Genomic DNA, 21,533 nt, shown 5'->3' with positions numbered 1-21,533 from the left:
CTTCCAAAAGCGTAAGAGAAAAAGCAACGTAGAAAATGAAACCTGAAGTTCATTTCTTACCTTTTTGACTACGCTGAGTTTGTCTGGTGCATGATCAAAGAGTGTGTCAAAGGCATCACGCTCTGGTTTTAGGGCAGAGAAAAAAATAAAATTAATACACCTCCAACAGCCAAGTGTGGGAAGCAGGTTATGTGTCACAGGCTTAAGGGTCTGTCTCAGCTGCAAAACACAGACTTGAGTTAAAAGTTGTCACACTATTTTGGTGTCTAACTAAACGCCAGACTGAACTCCTTTGGGAATTTTAGAGGTAACTGAAAATAAAGTTATCGTTCTCTGATTTCCCTTTTCTGCCATTCATAATTGGTACACAAAATATGTAAATGGAGGAAAAATTAAAATGCAACACCAATTTCGACTGTGCCTCAATCCTAACTTAAACAGTGAACCACTGAAACATCACCTGGTTTTGGTGTACTACAGCTACAGTGACAGCTATGGTTGCGTTCACCACTCAGCACCAAAATCAGATATTCATATGGTTAATTTAAAATTACTGGTAGTACCCTTGACTTCGGTAAAGCTTAAAACTGAACACAAGTGAAACCTAATTCAGCAGCGTATGAAGGGTAAAGCTTACATACAGTATGAAGATTTAAATTATGTTTAGACCTTCAAAGCATTGTATAACAATACCTAATCAAATTTAAAATCTACTAAATTGATCATATTAGTGCAACATTTCACACTGTGGCAGCTTTGGGCTGACTGAAATTTTCCAAACACTGAGTTTTTTGGATTACAATTGTCATCAGGTAAAACAAGAAAAAATTAGAAATCTAACCAATTGTAGTTGCATTTTAAAAAAAAAAAAAGTGTGGAAAAGTGTGCGGGTTTTAAGCTGTTAAAATTTTCAACATAGTTTTTAACAGTTTTTCCAATTTCAAATTCTTTTTATTTACAGAGCACATTTTAATAGTTTCCTATTGTTAAATAAACAAACATATTTACTTCCCAAATTCCTTAAGTATCTGAAGATATATTATTTAGCCCCTACAGCCCCCATAGCCCCCTGACATTACTTATTTTCCAAGTACCTCATTAATTATTAATGTAGATACTGTGCAAGAGGGGAAATTGTAGTGTTGACATATTATAACTGGGGAATAGAGAAACTAAATGACTTGTTCTTCGCCACACACAGTCCTTTCCAGGAGACCCCATCTCTTTAGTGAGAAGTTGTAACTTAATGCCACTAACAGAACTAAATGCAAAAAGAGAAGTTTCTCGGCAGCAACATCAAAAAATAACGTTTTTTGTTTAGAAGACTAGATCTATGATTGGTAAGGTCTAAACTCTAAAATCTAGTGAACATGGAGGAGGTAAAATACTCCATGCAAGGGAATTACAGGGGGCTGACTGGTTGCTGAAAGTAGGCAGATAAACAGAGCTTTCTTAGACCTCATACCATAATGCCTTTGCTTCAGTAATTTTCATGTATTCATTGATACATAAACTAAACGGTCACATTATGAAGAAGGTGTAACTCTTATTGCTGGAGGTTGCAAAGATTTTTACTTGAAAGCCAATAACAACAGTACTAAGAAATATTGCCTGGTGCAGCATTTTTGCTATTCATTACTTACAAATGAAAACAAATCAACAGAGAGCAGTCTACAGAGCACAAGCAGTTTACTGGATGATCTGGTTCTACCCATTATGCTCCACATCTGTGTGGAGTAACAAAACCTGCCCCCGCAATACATTCCAACCCCATGGAATTGCTCAATCCATTGTCTTGATCTGCTGAAGGAAAACAGACAAGATATGTGCCTGACATAAATTTAAAAAACAAATTTCAGAGTCAACTTTGTTACTTACCAAATCTTCCCATCATCATCCTGCAAGTCAGAGCATTCAAAAATATTGGGTTAGTTCATGACTAATCACTTAGAAAAGACAAGACCACGGGCTTAACGGGCCTTTTCCTGCAAGACGCCGAGGGCTAACCACTCCTACCAAGTCAGGAGGCTGAGCATGTCGCAGACCAGACCCAACGTGCTGCAGGAATGTCCCCAGCAGACCACCAGTGATGTCAGGCAAATACATTTGAAATGAACGGAAAAGCATAATTATGTTTTAAACGTAATTATGACTTCTTATGCACAACTATTTTTATGATGAAGAATGAACAAATGTACTTCTGTGTACAGTTTCCACAAATATAGTCATCAGATGCTACACCACACAGCTCAAAAGGAGCAAGGCTATCTATCTCATTTTAATCTATTTTCTCTGCAGAATGAAAACATACATCTTATCTGGATATTATGTAAATAATACTGCCACATATGAATTATATACACAGCCAGTGACATCACCAGACATATGCAGATGCTTATCAGCTGACAATCAGGCCCTGATTTGCACAGAGGAATGTGAAAGTATTCAATGAATGTTGGGTTCTGCTGATCATTGCATTTTCTGTAGCTATACTTATATCTGGGTATGCAACACATTAAACAGCAAACCTCTTAATATTGTGTGATATTAAATAATTTAATAAAATACATATATAAACACACATGTAAATCTGTAAACATCTTTCTTGCTCAAATACGTCTAAAGCTCACTCCGCAGATTACATCTTACAAACCACATCTGAAGGACAGGACAAGCTAACTACACTGTTACTATGTTCGAGAGCATAGGAGTGAGGGGAGGATTTTGGCCCACAAACCTGAAGCAGAGCTTTGATCCAACAAAAACCACTACGAGATTTTTAATGTCCACACAGAGATGTTATGATTTCATTTTTGAGCGTTTCCATCTGAAAGATCTTCCCCACTGAGCTAGCCACATGGTACTTCATTTATCTTCAAAGTCATGGAAAGCTGAGCCAACTCTACAGGGAGCCAATACACTGATAAACTGAAGGAGGGCTCATGTAAGCCCCTCTTAGAAAAGTTGCCTTCAGGCCACGTGAAGGAAAATCTCAGCTTTTATTTGCAGCCAAAGTGCATGTCTAGCCTTCTCCTTATAAAAAGGACTGTAAAAACATAAAGCAATCTGTTGCAAAAAATGGAGAGGGAAGAGGTTTATTTATTTTATTTATTTTTGCTGAGCTCTAGTCCTGAGGTACTACTGAAAACAGAGATCATCTCGCCTTACAATTTTAACAGGGCATTACTTCAGTTTTGAGAGGTATTTCAAAGAATTGCCTTTTGTCAAACTAATTCTTCCCCAACATATCTCCATTGACCCTTCACTTGAGAGAGGCAACAGCACTGGGCAGAAATTAGTTCTATATAGCTACCTCCAGAAGGCAGGGGGGGAAAAAAAAGGGTCACAAAGGTCATTTTCAATGAACTATTCAGTTAAAAACTTCTGTAATACAAGAACGTCAGGAAGACACTTTTCTCCTTTGTAACATATGTCCAGAGACCAAATTATTTCTATATAGTTAAAAAAGCACCACATTAAGGGATTTTGCTAATTTAGCGGGGGCGGGGGGAAGTCTCTCTTTCCTCTTTGTAAACAGCCTCAGATTGTGCACCACAGACACACTCCGAAGCTAAAGCATTTTGTGCTTACTCTGTCGTAGTCGTCAGCTCCTCTGTAACGTGAGTGGTCTGAAGGAGGCCTTCGCGCTTCTGGAAAGGTAGATGGAGTTAGAAACGGAGATGGCATTAGTAAAGGAGAAGCTCATTAGGGGCTCTGTAGCATTCAGCATCTTTCAGAATCCCAGAGGGGAAAACTGGATAAAGTGTGCTGGCTATGTTTTGTAGAGGTAGAGGTGAAACAGCTGATGTAGGAGGGCTCGCTCCCAGAACAGCAGCATTTATCAGGCTGACAGCCAAATGGATGTTTGGAAAATGTATATCTATCTATAGATATTTGCAGCCAACAAACTCACTAACAGTTCTCCTCCTGAGACCAGAGTCAACATCGTGCTTGAAACACAAATCAGAGAGAGTTTGTCAGCCCCATCTTAAATTCCCCAAGGGCACTCGTTCATGTCATGGTATCAACCAACAATTTGACACAATTGGCAGCCTGGCTCTCTGGAGATGTCTGGGGCTGAAATAACACGGACGGCTGCCCCCACGCCAGGGCTCCGGTGTGCCGGCAAAGCTCTCTGGGCATGAGGGCAGCTCTCCTTGAGCAGGCACATTACTGAGGCCACCAGCCACACGCCTGTCAGGAACACATCCACCAAGGAAATGTAGGGAGCATAGAAAGCCCAACTAGTGATTTCACAATGAATAGTATTTCCCTGTTACTGGGGTATTTCTCCCTGGGATCATTTTCTGCATGAATAAGGAGTCTCCTACCCAACAGAGAGTTAGTAACAGAGGTGAGACTCAGTTTCAAAACAGCTCTACAACAGCTTCCTCAGCTCTGTTAAGACACAGCCCCCTGACAAAGGTGGGGTCAAATGTTTCTGAGCTTCTCCAGAGTTTTTGAGACATGGCACGTGCCTTTTGGAGGTTGGACGTGCTTTTACCTGAGTCAAAAACTTTCCTAACACCTCGATGGGTCTCTTCCAGAACTATGGTCCCTTCCTTACGTCTGAACCAAGGAATTTCTTTCCTCCCTTCTCTATGTTTAAAAAGCTGACGCAAAGAACTCAAATCTCAGCAGCCATCTAGGAACTGGGTCTGTCAGAATGACTTACGGCAGGGTTAATGAAGTTGCTAGCTCAGGTAAGCAGGGAAACCACCTCCCTAGGCACAAGCTCCGTACACATATGCCATCTCAATCATTTTCACCAGCTGAACCTCAAACAAGAGCTGATTAGGGAGAACAGCTTTGAAGAGAAACACATCCTTCCTTCCCCAGAAGCAATCCAAGAAATAAAAATCGAAATCTAAAAACCAGTAAGAAGAACTCCTGCTCTTTGACTCCCTACTCAACGAATGAAGGCAGCGCAGCTTTCTCAAGCCACCACCCAAGGAGCCTGGCTGAAAGCACAGTGGGAGCCATGGTCTCCCATCACTATGCTGTTACAGCTCCGTGCCCGAGCTGGGCCCCGTGCCGGATGCTGCCAGCTGGCCCCGTCTTCACAGCCCCTCGCTCCCCTATCATGCATACATCTCATCCTGCTCCCCCTGAGGGGCCTGTGGGAACGGCGCCAGGAGGTTTGGAGAAACAAGCCAGGACAACAGCATGGATGGAAAAATGAGGAAGCGTCTGACAGGGCAATGTTTTCTTGCATACAAAACAATGTTGTCTTTATTCCATCCCACCACGTCTCTGCTTTATAACACAGGTTTCTGGACCTTCCAGGCACTGTGTACCCCTGGGAGAAGATGCTATAAACTGTGAACAAAAACTCAGTAAGTGTTGACTAGCGAATAATGCCTCCAAACGCCTGATAAGAAAGAGGAATGGATGCCAACATTGACATAGGTGGAAATGGCAGGATTTCTGCATAGCCCCCTCCGAGGCAGCTAAGTATGCCGCTTGCACAGCAAGCCTAGGTCCCTTGGCCTTGCAATCCAAAAGCAAATGTCATTCTCTGATAAAACTTTGATTCCTTGCACCACTGCCACCAGACACATTTATTTTTCATCCTGCCTTGCCTCTGACCTTTCAGTCTGCAACTCAGACTCCAAGGGAGTTACTGTAAAAATACCCCCAATCTCTCAGTAGTACCAAGGTGGGACATGCTGAGTTTTAAAAATGCAAATGAGGAAAACTAAGCACAAAAGATGGCAATTCCTGAGCCTTGCAAAAATAACCACCACAGTGAGCCTTAAGAAAAATTTTTACACTTATTTCTGAGAATATTTTTGTTTTCCTGAACTAGGGTTTTCCTTCATCATGCAAGTTAATGTTTCAAATATCAGGCAGTAGATTCAGCTGGAAGAAAAATCTCAGGATTTTCAGTTCTCACTGGAAGCACGCACTGAAACCACAAAGTTTCTCTCTTCCCTGCCTTCACTGAGGAGGCACATGCTGAGTCCTCCAATATTAAAACATGTATCATCTTAGACTCTTAAATCAGCACTTAGAGTAGCTATCAACAGGATCTTAACTAGAAGACCCACCTAAACCCTTGCTCTGCTAGGACCATTCACGTATGACTTGGACGTATATTGCCATGGTTAGAAAATTTTCTATTTCACACAAAAACCATCAAGAAAACCAATTCTGGAGGTTGATTTCAAAATGGTTTGAAAGTAACTAGGTTTCAGGAACTCTACTCTTGAGAGGGGCTACGTCATGGTGCCCATTAAAAAATAATATAAACAAAAGTGGGTTTCTGCTGGGTTAGTCTTGTAGCTGTTCTGAGTAATACTGACAGATAGATATAGATAGACAGACAGACAGATAAGGGTTCTTCCTTCAATGAAGGTAAAGTAGAAAGTCTTCTAAAATGCTTGTGGGTTTCTGAGCAAACTATACAGTGCAGGACCAAAAAAGGATAGCATATTGTTTGACAGATACAGATCCATCTACAGATCTTTCTCAGACTCTATTTTTAATTTAAAAAAAAAAAACCCCAACCAAAACCAGAAACAGCACCTTCGGAAAGTCTCAGTCTGTCACTTCAAGATGCTAAAGCAAGGGAAGAATTCAAAGGGAAGGGCAGAATCACCACCAGTCTGTGGAGATCTTGATAAACACTTTCTATGTAGCACAGTGCTGTCGTAATATAATCTCATTTTATGGAGCAGGACACTAAAAATTAGAGAAGAAAAAGCCCCTAACACTTACATAAGCTAACAGTATTCTGCATTGCTCTGGGACAGGCTATGAAAATGCAAACAACTTGGCTAAGCAGGAAGTTGCTAAACCAGTATGATTCTCTTATTTTCATGGTATAAGCACAGCCTTTCTGAGCAAGAAGCACCTCATGCATCTGCACAATGTGAGAACAGCTCAACGAAGTTGATAATGACAATCCTTAGTGCCAAAGTCACCCATGAAAGCGAGACTTAGCTAGTTTTGAAAATTTCAGTGTGGGCGTGTTATTGCACAATACTGCCACAACATAGAAACATAGAATGGTTCGGGTTGGAAGGGACCTCAAAGATCACCTAGTTCCAACACCCCTGCTGCGGGCAGGGACACCCTCCACTAGACCACATTGCCCAAAGCCTCATCCAACCTGGCCTTAAACACTTCCAGGGACGGGGCCTCCACAACCTCTCTGGGCAACCTGTTCCAGTGCCTCACCACTCTCACAGTAAAGAATTTCTTCCTAACATCTAATCTAAGTTGACCTTCCTTCAGCTTAAACTCATTACCCCTTGTCCTGTCACTACACTCCCTCATAAACAGTCCCTCACCATCTTTCCTGTAGGCCCCTTCAGGTACTGGCAAGCCACAATTAGATCTCCCCAGAGCCACCTTTTCTCCAGGCTGAACAACCCCAACTCTCTCAGCCTGTCCTCATAGGAGAGGTGCTCCAGCCCTCTGATCAGCTTTGTGGCCCTCCTCTGGACTCTTTCCAACAGCTCCATGTCTCTCCTGTACTGGGGCCCCCAGAGCTGGACACACTACTCCAGGTGGGGTCTCACAAGGGCGGAGTAGAGGGGCAGGATCACCTCCCTCGACCTGCTGGTCACACCGCTTTTGATGCAGCCCAGGACACGGTCGGCTTTCTGGGCTGCAAGTGCACACTGCCGGCTCATGTTGAGCTTCTCCATCAATCAATACCCCCAAGTCCTTCTACTTGGGGCTGCTTTCAATCCATTCCTCGCCCAGCCTATAGTTGTGCTTGGGATTGCGCTGACCCACGTGCAGGACCTTGCACTTGGCCTTGTTGCACTTCATGCGGTTCGCACAGGCCCACCTCTCCAGCCTGTCAAGGTCCCTCTGGATGGCATCCCTTCCCTCCAGCGTGTCGACCACACCACACAGCTTGGTGTTGTCAGTAAACTTGCTGAGGGTGCGCTTGGTTCCATTGTCCATGTTGCCGACAAAGATGTTGAACAGTGCCAGTCCCAGTACTGACCCCTAAGGAATGCCACTTGTCACCATTCTCCACTTGGACATTGAGCCGTTGACCACAACTCTTTGAGTGCCACCATCCAGCCAATTCCTTCTCCACCGAGTGGTCCATCCATCGAATCCATGTCTCTTCAATTTAGAGACAAGGATGTCGTGCGGGACAGCGTCAAATGCCTTGCACAAGTCCAGGTAGATGAGGTCAGTTGCCCTTCCCTTATCCACCAACGCTGTCACCCCATCATAGAAGGCCACCAAGTTTGTCAGGCACGATTCGCCCTTAGTGAAGCCATGTTGGCTGTCACCAATCACCTCCTTATTTCCCATGTGCCTGAGCATAGTCTCCAGGAGGGTCTGCTCCATAATCTTGCCAGGCACGGAGGTGAGACTGACCAGCCTGTAGTTCCCTGGGTCTTCCTTTTTACCCTTCTTAAAAATGGGGCTTATGTTCCCCCTCCTCCAGTTGGCGGCAACTTTGCTGGACTGCCAGAACTTCTCAAATATGATGGCGAGTGGCCTAGCCACTTCATCCGCCAGTTCCCTCAAGACCCGCGGATGCAACTCCTCAGGTCCCATGGACTTGTGCACCTTCAGGTTCCTTAGATATTCTCAAACCTGATCTTCTCCTACAGTGGGCGGTTCTGCATTCTCCCAGTCCCTGCCTTCCGCAACCTGGGTAGTGTGGCTCAAGCATTTGCCAGTGAGGCATCTTGCGAGGTTTTCTTGCTGCGGGGTCAATTCTGCAAAGCTTACAAAGGTTACTTAACAAACTGTTGATTAATCCCCTTAAATGCATATTCAAGTAAGAGGCAGCATCTAAACTAAAACCTCTTAGAGCAGACATATTAATTGTGATCTAGTTTGACAGAACCTTAATCATTATTTGGATCTGTAATAAGAGATCATTTAACAATAAATTGATAATTATAATAATCATCTTCTTAATAATAGTTTTCTTACTTGGATTAGGAACAATATTAACCTCATTACCATTCTTCTATTTGTCATTAGTGTAACAACAGCTAAATAAAATCCATTTAAAGAGATCTGTGTTACTGAAATAGCATGCATTTTTAGACTATATTATGGGTGCTGAAGTACAAAAATTCAATTTACCGAACTATAAGGCAAAAGTTATTGTTGCAGAAGAAACATGCCTCAGTTTATGCCGTGCCTTGCTTTCCATTTAAATAAACAAAGCTGAAGAGCTGCAAGCTTTTCTTAGCAGTGGGATGTGGGGGGTGAAACAAGCTTCCTCTTGCACGGGGACAGCTGAGGTAAGCTCACAGCCTGCAGTTGCCATAACCTTCTCCAGGACTCCAGGCTCCAGGTCCAAAAGCAAGCGCTTACAGCCTCTTGAGTTTAAGTTAACTCACATTGTACCATTGCTCCAATGCCTTATGGCACTCCTTTGGGGATACAGGAGTTGCTCTTCTCTCTTTCGTTTCTGTCAGCCTTTATCTCACCCTGTCTTCCTTCACCTCAGCTTTGTCTAGTCTCAAGATGCAAGGACTCTGGTGAACCAGATTCGCTCTGTAGGTGTCTTCTCTATACCTCTCCAACAGGAAAAGATGAAAACACCTTCTCCACAGCCTTCCTTGGCATGGAGGGTCCTGAAGCTTGAACTAAGGACAAGGAAAGGGAGGCTTTCCCTCTTTACCTAAGGTTTTTTTCTGACTCATCAGTTACAGAAGGCACTTCACTGTACTGGGCAGAAGATTCCTAGCATCAAGGTGCCAGAGGACTGCTGACCACCTTATATTTACATTTTCCCCCTTACCTTTACAAGACAGTCAAGAGAAATTTAAAAAGAAATTAGCCTCCCATTTACATTTGTGTTTCTTTATACCTAACTCAGTGTTCTCAAAATGAAAGAACTACAGCAGCCTGAAAGCAGTTCAAAATCACTTCTTAAAGATAACACATACATTTATTGTGAACCAGGGAGTATCCATCAATTACTCATTTACATCACACCCTGTACGTCTAGAGTATTCAGGCAGGCAGCCTGGAAAATGCCATTATTTAAACGTAAAGCAAAATGAGGCTTGCCTAATCAACCACCATGCAATTGCAATCTTGTAAGGGGATCCACATTTGCAAAACAGAGTCCGAGATCATGTTATCTTCTTTACTCTTGAAAGGAACCTACTATAGCCTGACAGCTTTAACGATAAATGGCACATACAGAAAGCCCTTCCACAGCCTGCTGCCAGCAGCTGAACCTGCCTTGCAACGATAGCGCTGAGCACCACAGCAAACAGTCACAGCATGATCGGAGTGCCAGCTGAACAGCTCTGCCTGGTGTTTCAACAGCTGTTGAGAAAAGTTGGGTTCGCATGCTACAGACTGTACTGCCACAGGAGCTTCAGCTGGGATAGAAGGAGAGATAAAATGCAAGAGTACATGTGCTCTGAAAGTAGAGTCTTTGTAGAGTGAAAGAAAACGGTCAACACCAAGCAGAGAAAGGAATAACTAGAGCACTATCTAGGGCAGGAGGGAAGAAGTCAGGACTCCTCAGGTCAGATCTCTTCTTCTTATCTAAGGAAAGCTAACAAAAACACAAGGCTGTGAAAGAAATGATGAAAGCCTATTAGCATGCCAAGGAAAACAACATGTCTAAGTCTGTATAAGTCATTGGGGAAAAACAGCATCAGTAACAGATTTCCCAGACTAGGGAGATTCTATGTGCTGAAATTCCTTTCTGTACTGTTTGTGTTTCAATGGCTTCTATACAAAAAATGCATGGCAAAAAACATTTACTAAAGCGCCAGAAATTACAGACACAACTCACTCATACAAAATCCCATCATGTGTTTTTAGCTTGGTATTGCAATAGCAAATGGTGGTCCCAAACATATTAAAGATACGATGCTCTTGGGATCACATTTAAGCACACCAAAAATGCATTCCCAGGACTGGGACTCACTAAACAATTGGGATGAGAATTTTCTAAATGACAAGAGATCGGGGGAATGATGAGTGGGAGCAGCCCAGTACTGCAAAATCAGTGGGACGATAAATTATATTGTTCTGATCAATTTCTCTTATGAGTTCATACTCACCCGCACAACTACCACTTGTACAGACACATGTTCAGGTAGTCGAATGGGAGCCCGGAAATGCATTGCCAAAGCTACCAGAAGGTGAAGAATGGAAATCAGATTCTTGCCATGGATTGCTGCAGGGAACAAGGAAAATGAATCAAATAAAAGAATACTGAGGCTTTATTTTAAACAAACAGCTCTGGCAAAAAGGCAGTGAAAAATGCCTTTGGTGAACACAAAGAAAAACACATTTTTTCTTTTTATTCTTCTTTCCTAAATTAACAAGGCTACAATATAATCTTACAGGTAGCAAAGCCTAGATTCAACCCTCCCTTTAAGTTACATGCCTAACTTAGGAATCCAAACACTTCAGCTCTCTCTCTAGTCAAAGACAAGCAGGCTCACTCACTTCCCTTCCACTGTACTGGAGAATACTGGAGAATTCTGCTTTTAGCAGACTTCCAAAGTGTTAACACAAGCTTCCCTGGCCGTAAGCGATGAACCCCACTCACTACCTAGGTGAAGGGACTTCTCAAATTCCGTTCTTACTTTCAGATTATAACAGGCCATGCTTGAACAGAGGGTGCTTTCTGCTTAGCCTGTCCAAAGGGCACCCTCCAGCAGGATGCAGGATCCTTTCACTCCGGTGGCCTGAAGGATTTAGACCGCCCTCTAGTACTTGAATGACCAACACATTTCTTGTATCTGTAGGGATTCAAATTCAGGAAGCAAAAACTTTCTAATGAAAGCATATCCTTAAAGGAACAAATTACTTCAATTATCCCATAGCCATGTACCTCTGTCCTTAAACAAAGACTACTGAAGAAGGTACTAGTTACAATCCATACACGGATGTGGTAACACCCTCTATGCAAAAAAATAAATTTTAAAAAACCCACTGCATCACAGAGAATATGATTCGACTGTTGATTATCATTCCCTCCTTGCCTGTGAAGCTGAGACAGAAAGCATAACAGAGTCCTTACAGTCAACGTTCCACTTGATTGTCCAGCCATGGGGTCGGAGTAAATCATGGACAGCTTCCAGGACTGTCTGCAACTTTTGTTTCTGACCAATTTCAGATTGCGTCACTTCTGCCACGTTCAGTTTACGGTCAGCCAATTTTTCTGCATTTGAAAAAAAGAACAACAAAAAGAACAGGCAAAATCAGATTAAGCAAGGGTCTGGTTGGGAATAATGAACACAGAGCACTGGGTAAAGCTGGACTCTGCTAGAAATTTTCCAACAGAATGATTTTCCTCAGAAAGCAAAATAGCTGCAAAGCAAACCTTTCATCAAAGTGTGTCAATTCCAATAAAACCTGTGATAGAAAACTGCTAAGGTCTGGCAGAACGTGCTCCTAAATCAGGTGTCAAAATATACGACAACTTTCATATAGGGACCAAGTTAGTAATAGTATTTATTGTACCTCCCGTTTTCTTTCACCACTGAGAACAATTTGGCACAACACAGCCTTCACAACACAAGGAATCTGCACAGGCTTAATGGACTTTTATAATTACAAGTTCATGTAGGATAAAAAAAGGGAAATACTGTGTGAACATTTACTTCAGCTTGATAAGCTTTATTTCAGGTTAGCTGAAGGTATGAATTTAAGCTAAAGCAAACTTTGCCTCCTCAAACCATCAGGAGTCATAGACCCACAGATTTGTATTGGCTCAGTGGAACTAATTTAAAGAAAGAAGTAAGTTGGTACAATCTTGTCATGTCATTATGACGTTGTCACATCATGATTGATTGCTTCAAAAAAATGAACTAGTAAGGGAAAATTTGTAAAATGCCATTACTAAAATTTGAATTCTGTTTCTGTAATATAATTATTTGTTGCCAAAGTCATAGACAAGTCATCCTTCTCTTCCGCTGCATTGTGGCTCTTGCCAAAGACACAAGAGCTGAGTTTCCCTAAAAAAAAGAAGAAAAAAGGAAAAAAAAAGAAGAAGAAAGAGAGCTGAGGAAAGTAGGGTAGAGTCCTCCAGCCACCAGAGCAATGGGAACAGTTGATCTCTTTTCTGCCTTCATCTTGGGGAAAAAATGGTCAAACACACTCTGCTGCTGGGACTAGGAGGTCAGGACCGGTTGAACATATTCCAATTATAGATTACTATTCCAGTCTTTAAAACAAAAAACATACTTCACCAAAACTGTTTTCACAAAATGGGATGGGCTTCAACTTTGAAGATCTTTCAGAAACATTTCAGCGTTGTAAAAACCTATTATTCCAATAATGGAAATATTTCTGCTCTCAAGTTTAAGAGTATGTTTCTTCTGGACCTTTTACCTAGTTGAAGATAGATATTTCTGTTTTTAGAAAGTGACAGAAATAGAAAAGTACTTTAATAACCCAAACAGAAGAGACTTGCAGGTTATCAACTCACAAATACTTTGAACGTGTTGACTGTTTCTGTTAATCTACAGGAGGAAATTTTTATCAATATCTGAATAATATTAATAATAAAAATGTTCTTTAGCCAAGATACTCCGAGTTGTTTTTAGACTGACTACCAAAACATGCAAATATTAAATTATTCTAGCCTTTTTTAAAAAAAATTGTACTACAATATTCATTTTTCGGTCACACGTTATGGCTCCTATCTACTCTCAGCCCAAGTTAGCTGCCAGTCAGCAATCAGAAATGTATTTCCTTTCACCCTGACACCACGTGTCCCAAGCCAATCCAGTCCCTCTGAGTGGCACTACTTGTACCTTGATAAAATTAACTAAACATGGAGCTCCACCTCAATCAGTCAGACAGCCATTTGCTAATCTCTTAATCCAAACTACTTCAAAACAAGCCCACTGACAAGCTGTTGTCTTTTTTTTTGGGGGGGGTGTGTACATATCAAGACAGATCTTCTTGAAACATCTCTCAAAAGCAAGGCAGATTACTACTACTTGAAGTTTAATGACCCTACTTCGTTAGCCTTTCCCGCAGGCACCAGAAAAGAAGACTTGCACAACAGAGAGCTGACTTAATTCTCGGGCCTCAAGCAGCAGGAGTGCCACCACAGGCATGATATCCTTTGCCTCTTGCACCAGTGAGACAGCATGAAGATGGATAGATTCAGTAATATGCATCTTGCTGAAGAAACCAAGACACCACTGAAGAACAACACAAGATTGGGGATGAGTTGTGATAGCTTCAGGTCAGGGGAGAAGCATTTGGTCTCCAGTCAGAGGCCCCACAGGAAGAAAATGAGGAAAAACTGTTACCGGAAAGCGGCAAAATAATTCACTCTCTAAGTCTTATTTTGAAGTTTTAGAAAGCAGGCATTCTTTATTGCAGCATTGGGTGCACGGGGGATAACTCCACCTAACGTGCACACCCAAAAGACAAAACTAGCAAGTATTTATACTATGTTGATATACATATTCAGTATATTTCTGAGTAGTGCTTATCACATTCATGGATTTTCCGGGAACTCGTTAGCATATGCTAATGTCTTTCACGCATGTTTTTTGGCACCTCCGGGTGGTCTTTAGGGGTCTTCAGACTCAGTCCTGGTATCATATACACCTTATCCCTCAAGGCTGGTTTTGTTATCACCTTGTAACTTTCTTATCTTTGCACATCTGTTCTTCCAAGACTGAGCTGTTTAAAATGAGATTGTTCCAGAGCTTCTTACCTTATGACTAATTATTTTCTAAGTTACAATGGTTTCCCTTTCGTTTGGTTACATCTATTGAGCAATGGCTCTAATTGCTTGAATTGATCTTAATATTTCAATATTCACAGGTATCAAAAGCAATCCAGTTAAAGTCTCAGGCTGGAAGATGTACCAGCCCACCTTTCCTCCTGTACGATACGCTAAATCCCACTGAGCTACATATGTAGTTAGGAGGGCTACATACGTAGCTCAGAGGGCTACAAGGATGATGAGGAGACTGGAGCATCTCTCATATGAGGAAAGGCTGACAGAGCTGGGTCTGTTTAGCCTGGAGAAGACTGAGAGGGGATCTCATCAACGCTTATAAATATCTAAAAGGGCGAGTGTCAAGAAGATGAAGCCAGACTCTTTTCAGTGGTGCCCAGTGACAGGACAAGGGGCAAGGGGCACAACCTGGAACACAGGAAGTTCCATCTGAACATGAGGAAAAACTTCTTTACTGTGAGGGTGACCAAGCACTGGAACAGGCTACCCAGAGAGGTTGTGGAGTCTCCTTCTCTGGAGATATTAAAAACCCACCTGGACGTGATCCTGTGCAACCTGCTCTAGGTGATCCTGCTCGAGCAGGGGGGGTTGGAGTAGATGATCTCCAGAGGCCCCTTCCAAGCCCTACCGCTGTGTGTGATTCTGTATGTACAACTAAGCACTTTTTAAATGTCTGCAGGCCTAAGGGTTGAACCATGGCCTCCACAGGGAGAGTAAGGAAGCAGTGATACCTATGACAAATGACTACAGAGAAATGCACTACCACCAGCTGAAACAGCAGTATCTATATGTTAAGTACAACAGTACTCACAGAAATACTCCCCAGCTAAAATTAACTCTACATCCCTGCTGCCCACCATGTCTGGAGGGTTCCAGCTGCAGTCTCACCAAGCAGTGTTAAAAGTACTCTCATTTTACTTCTCAAGTTATTTCTGAGGAGTTTTAATTGCACACAAAGTTAATTGTTGCTAGCAAATTATAAAAGCTCATGCATGTTCACCAAAATGCTGTAGACCCGTTATTTAAGGGGCATATGCAGAAAATTCAGTAAGCAGCATCTGTTAGCACCAGTGGGGTTAGCAGCACGAGGTCCTCTTGCCCCACTCTGAGACATACATCCCACATCCCAACCCACTCTTGAAAACATGTCATAAGTAAACTGAGAGCAGTCTGACGATCTGTGTCTCCAAGAAACAGTGTGAATTTACAATGGCACTTGAAGCTTCAAGCCTCTTTGTTTGCTAAAAGCACCCCCATAAATCACTGCATCATCACAAGGTTTTCTCCATTGTGCTTCTTGCGTGAATGCACACATCGCAAAGATATAAGGGGTTTGCAAAATCGCAATTGCTTAACTGAGTATATCCTTTTATGAATCATTCGCACATAAGTGCATGTTATGAGTATGTGCCTGCTGCCATACATTCTCTTTTTCTCATTTTTCCCCTAAAAGTAATTCTATCAGGACCTCAAAAAAGTTCTCAACCCAAAAGCTCTCAGAAGCAAACTATACAGACAAAATTCTGGACCACATGGCATCTGCTTGGTCTGCCACTGGAAACATGAATCTTTTCACCTTTTTTCTACCACATATTTCAGCTGTCTGGACTATGCTTAGTCCATGAGACAGATACCTAGGAATTATCTGGATTTCCTCCCCTTTCAGCAGACAGCCTGAGAAGAACAGATGGAGAAGCTGACACTGCAGCTATCAGTGAAACGAACTGTATCCCTGGTGAGATGGTGAGTTACTGCACTGACTTGCTGCTGTCTGCAGCTCTGGAAGAGATTAACTTTGGGCCCCTTCCAGTCTTTGGGGCCGCCTTCTCTTTGTGAACTCACCTAGCAGCTTTTGCAGCACCTGCCCATCATAAAGGTCCTCTTCCAGCTGTTTGACAATGATTCTCTCTTCCACCAGCACATCATTAATCCAGTCAATTAGAACCTGGAAGTACAGAAAAAGGAGGCTAATGTCAAAAAACCACTGAAATATGTTCCTTCCATTCAAGGCAGTAATCAGGAATATAAAACAGAGCAAGAGAAACCATATTTATATATTTCCAAGTTACAGAGAAATACCAGGCAAAGAAATGCTTTTGTTCTATTGTTCTTAATTCAGGTCTTGCAGCATGGCAGTTTTAGTGCCCTCTATTTTTCCTCATTAAAATGTTTCCTTATTGCACCAATTCTAAAGCAAGTAGCAACTAACAGCTCTGCAACAATAACCTTTGCTAGAACCTATGTTCTATGTTCTCCAGGTCCCCAAACTCACATCTTACCTGTTTTATGTGAACAGCAGACCTGTCAATAGATGACAACAGTCCCACGCTCCCACCATGATCTTTACCTTGAACAGATGTGAGTGGTGTGCCAGAAAGAAGAGCTTCAGAGGGGAAAGAATGAATGCTCCTACTAACATGAGCTAAACAGACCCACTAGCTAGATCCCTGCCATTAGCAACTGGACAAGGCATTTTGTCTTAACCTATTACAGAAAACAGAAGACTGAAATTAAAATTTTGGTCAAATGGTCCTCATAACCATTCTTCAACATATGTAATAGTCCCCATATGCTGACTACTGTAACTAAAAAAATCATTCAATCACCTGCAAAACAGGAATGATCATAAAGAACATTTAAAAAGAAAAGGAACAGAGTTTAAGTTTTCCAAATGCCAAAGATAATAATTTCCAAACACTTACAGGGAAAACACCCCTTGATTGTTTGAAGTTTGCAGTAGTGCTTTCCTGCAATTTATTATTTGGAAAATTAAATTCCTTTTGCAAAAATAACATAGTTCTGTGGGAAGAAATGCAATGTTAAATCCTGCTAAATCCTTGATTCTGTAAGAGAAGACTATTGCCAGTCATAGACATGCAAAATCCGTTAACTAGAGCCACCTAAAGCAATGAGCCTCACCTAAAAATTCTGCAGTTTTTAATTTGCTTCATATAAAATTGTGGATTCTTTAAATTCACTTTCTGATTAGATCCTATACTTCTACCTCTCTTCGGCTAAGAAAGTTTTGGGGTTTAAATATACAAGAGATTGTGAAACAAAAACAAATAAACAAAATATAGACAGGCTTGCACCGGAAAACACCCACACTGGCAATCCTAGGAAACACGAGCATTTGAATATGTTGGTCACAAGGACATTTAAGTAATTCAGCCTGCCTACTGAGGTTCACTGAATCTACCAACCTCAAGTTTTGCTAGGCTTAGTGTTCACAAAGAAGTTTACTATCCACATGTGAAATACTAATGCTTCATGTACCTCTAATCTATATCTTTAGTACTTCCAAAGCATGCTGAAAATGTGCAGGGCTGAAACTCAGCTCTAAAAATAGTCTAAGTGGCAAATTTTAGCGGAGTGATGTGGCAACCAGTCAGTTCATCAATGCTCATATACATAAATCACTTTTGCCCTCTAAGCTGCCCAGAGGGATGAAAAATCTCAATAATAAAAATTACTTCTCTAAAGAGCTTTCTTTCAAAATAAAGCTTTTTTGGTAAGTGATTCACTAGTCAATATCAGCAACTTGTATCAAAAGTGGTCTTCTCTAGAGGTAAAGGAAAAGTGGACGTGACATTTGAAAACAGATGTGGATACACAAGGATGTGCTCTGCACGAGTATTATTGCCCCACTCTCCCCTGTGACCTTGCCAGAACCTTATCTATCACTTGGGCCATTCCCTCTATGAGATGGCTTCCACTGTGCGGTTACAGCTACCGCCACCATTCCAACACATGCCGCCGAGTTGTTCCACACTCTCACATCCACCTAATGCCATATGTTGGGCAGGGGGATCACAGAGTTTCTCCCTCTCCTTCCCCTGCCTCATGTTCCCCTCCTCCAACACCTTCATGGCTTGCGCTGCCAATAAATTGACAACTGCACTTCTGCTTGAGCAGCCCAGCCTGCTGGCACACCGGCTACTGCTGGCACTTGGGGTCCTGGACTGAAAAGAGTATTGCAGCACAGTGCGTGGGCAGGTACAGTCATCCCCTCACTTTGGCTGTGGTCACAGGAGCAATGCTGGGAAGCCTGTCTCCTGACATATGCTCCAACATGCTCTGGAAACCATCCTGCTTCTATGTCACACAGCCTAGTATATATATATATATCACATACAGCAGAAAAAAATGTCAAGACAATTTTCTTCCTGCGTTTCAACCTCCAGCAGTTCTCAGGATGCCTTTTCAGCAGCCTCCAGATCAGGTGATCTCTCCCTGCCCAGTCCTTCTCCTCTAAATTTAAAGCTAGGGTTTTCAAAAAATCGTAACATGTCAGCTATCATCTGGCATAGGGCATCAAACCTTTGGATTTCCTTTGAAAACCCCAACCACAATTAGCTCATCAGAGATTATAGCCAGGAAAAGTTAAATGCAAGAAGATGCAGCCTAAATAAAAGAGTTAGCACAGCTCTGCTCTGCCGGTAGGGAACCATTACCACATCTGGAGAGAAAACTCCAATCATCTATTCTTGTCTCTTTCCATCTTTTTCAGGGGATAGAAGGGCATTTATGGTAAAGGGCTAGAGAGAGACATTAGACAAGTTAGGAAAGGATTACCACAGCTGGAAGACAATGAGAAGAGAGATACCATCTTTCACCTCAAAAACCGTTTACTAGTGACACAGAAAAGTGACTCCTAAATAACAAGATATTTTCTTGTCATAGATCATCTAGAAAGAGATTTTCTATGCCTGTCAATAAGGCGACTGCCCAATTCCAAAGTGATACAATTCCGACACACACAGACACCAAGAGAAAAACAACTGAAGAAATCGAAGTCATGGAAGATTTAGGTCTTCCATGAGATTTACAGAGCAGACTTTCAAAAATTATCTGAAGTTCAGCTGAAATTATCATTTGATAATTAGATCCCATTACAGTCCCTATAGGAAGAGGCCAGACTTCCAAAAGTCCTCAGAAGATTTGTTAAAGGAAGACTCAGGATGCTAAACTATTTGAAACCATTAATAAACATTTTATTTTGTCTGTCCTGTGCTGAATGGTATTGAAGTCAGAATCTTGAATATGCCAAGGAATTAAAAATAAAAGTCTGGAAGTATCTTCTAATGCAGCAGTCAACATCCCATTTCCAAGAGTGTAGGTTCACAGGAATCACAAAGTGCTTTTGGGTACAGAGTGTTATAAAAGGGAAATACTTACACTATGTGCTACTTAAATGTTTCAGAAATTTTCACTGAAACTTCTGGAAAAAAACTACATAAAAGAGATACAAATTAAACAAGGTCTAGCCATAGTTATTTGCTTATTTTAATAGTTCAGCACCTGAGTGAAAGAAAAATATCCCAAAGAACATTCTAACTTCTTTAGAATTCAGACTACAACTCCAGCTCTGCTTGAAAAAATGAATTTGCAATTTGTATTTAAGAAAAAAAAATACCCAAGTGTAGTTTTTAACCGTGCGTGAACACTGGCAAGTGTTGTAATTAAAAAAACAAACAAATCCCCAAAATCTTCTGTCCCACCTCCTGATTTCCTGATTGTGTCTTATTTAGGAGCCTGCAAATATCTTTCTCCACAGAATTTGTGAGGTTTTTTTAAACTTTTACAAGAGAAATAAAGCACCATATTGCTTATTGAAATGATGAACATGCTGAAATACTTTCTGACTCTCTGCTCACGGAAAGTCAGCTCTCCAGTTTTTTTGTAGTTGCTTCTTCATGCAAAGACAGAATCAGAAAATACTCAATAACCTGAATGTCTAAAAATTTAAACAGCTTGATACAGGCACAGAATACTTGGTGGGAAGCAGACAGAAGGTGCAGACAGAAAGCTTTTCCTGTGTATGAAAATACGCTTAACTTTGATCTGTCTGGTCTCACACTCCCCTACCCATTCCTTCATTTCTGTGCCTGCAGTTCAATATTGCCTTTTAAGCTTGGGCTACATTTGCTGCATTAAATAACAGGTGTAAGAGAAACATTGCAGGACTGAGGAAGTGCTTTATTGCAAAGCCTGTTGTCCCAGGGTCAACCATGCCTCTCCTTACATCCAACAGCTGGTGAAGCAACAGCAAGATCCCACGTGTAGCTAAGAATCTTCAGTGCAGCCGAGACTCATCTCTCATCTTCTTGTTCAGTACTTGTAGACTCACAAAACAGCACGCAGGCACATGGAAATGTTTGTTAGGTCACTTAACTTGTCATACCTTCATAAAAAGCTGCTTTTCTATAGTCTTCTACAGTATTTGGGATTAGCAGTGTGATTTTTAAACTTTAATACAATACCCCTATATCCTCAAAACCATGCCTGCCCTTTCATGCATATCCATACTCATACAAAACATCTCTGAACTGCATCAAATGCTCAGACACATGCGTTTGTAGTTGTAAAACTTCCAGCAGTGCTTTAAATTCTGACACATTCGTTCATCATATCATTTTTAGGACAAACGCATATGTCTGGTTAAATGAGCCATGCTGCATTACTAAACACTGGGCTGACAACTAAAATTCGCCATGAGGCAGACAGCTGAAACAAAAGAGTGCTAGAAATCTAGAAGGAAAAAATGAATCTGCCTGGCCAATTTGGCTTTTTAGTTCATGCAAGGTGGGTTTTTACATCAAACTTAACCAGCTGGGTGAAGTATTTTTGTTCTGCAGGCTGGCTGCTCCCACAGCGGTAAGGCACATTCAGCGTCAAAGTGCAGAGTTCAAGGGCATAGGACCCCACAGTCACCGCTACACAGTAATGAACAAAATGAAAAATAAGACAAAATACATGAATAGATCTGGCACAATGGGAAAACAGGAAGCCCAGTCACCAAAAACAGCAAAGAAAGAAAACCCTGATTTCAATGACCCTTTTCCCCTCAATTTCTGGG

At 41.6% G+C, this 21,533-nt stretch overlaps 1 protein-coding gene across 3 annotated transcripts in view; it reads right to left on the bottom strand.

Moving 5' to 3' along the window:
* PARVB (parvin beta) overlaps nt 1-21,533 on the bottom strand; it is a 70,922-nt gene that overhangs the window by 17,714 nt on the left and 31,675 nt on the right. For all 3 annotated transcript variants that reach the window (XM_075759932.1, XM_075759922.1, XM_075759915.1), the window contains exons 4-9: nt 16,517-16,619; nt 11,990-12,130; nt 11,022-11,137; nt 3,592-3,650; nt 1,879-1,898; nt 61-122 (exon numbers count right to left, since the gene is read on the bottom strand). In XM_075759932.1, the coding sequence (XP_075616047.1) occupies nt 61-122; nt 1,879-1,898; nt 3,592-3,650; nt 11,022-11,137; nt 11,990-12,130; nt 16,517-16,619 (501 nt within the window). The remainder of the gene's footprint in view (nt 1-60; nt 123-1,878; nt 1,899-3,591; nt 3,651-11,021; nt 11,138-11,989; nt 12,131-16,516; nt 16,620-21,533) is intronic.

Source organism: Balearica regulorum, chromosome 1, assembly GCF_011004875.1.
Source record: "Balearica regulorum gibbericeps isolate bBalReg1 chromosome 1, bBalReg1.pri, whole genome shotgun sequence".
Lineage (NCBI taxonomy): Eukaryota > Metazoa > Chordata > Aves > Gruiformes > Gruidae > Balearica > Balearica regulorum.
The sequence above is the reverse complement of the archived record's forward strand: the minus strand, read 5'-3'. Positions and strand labels throughout refer to the sequence as shown.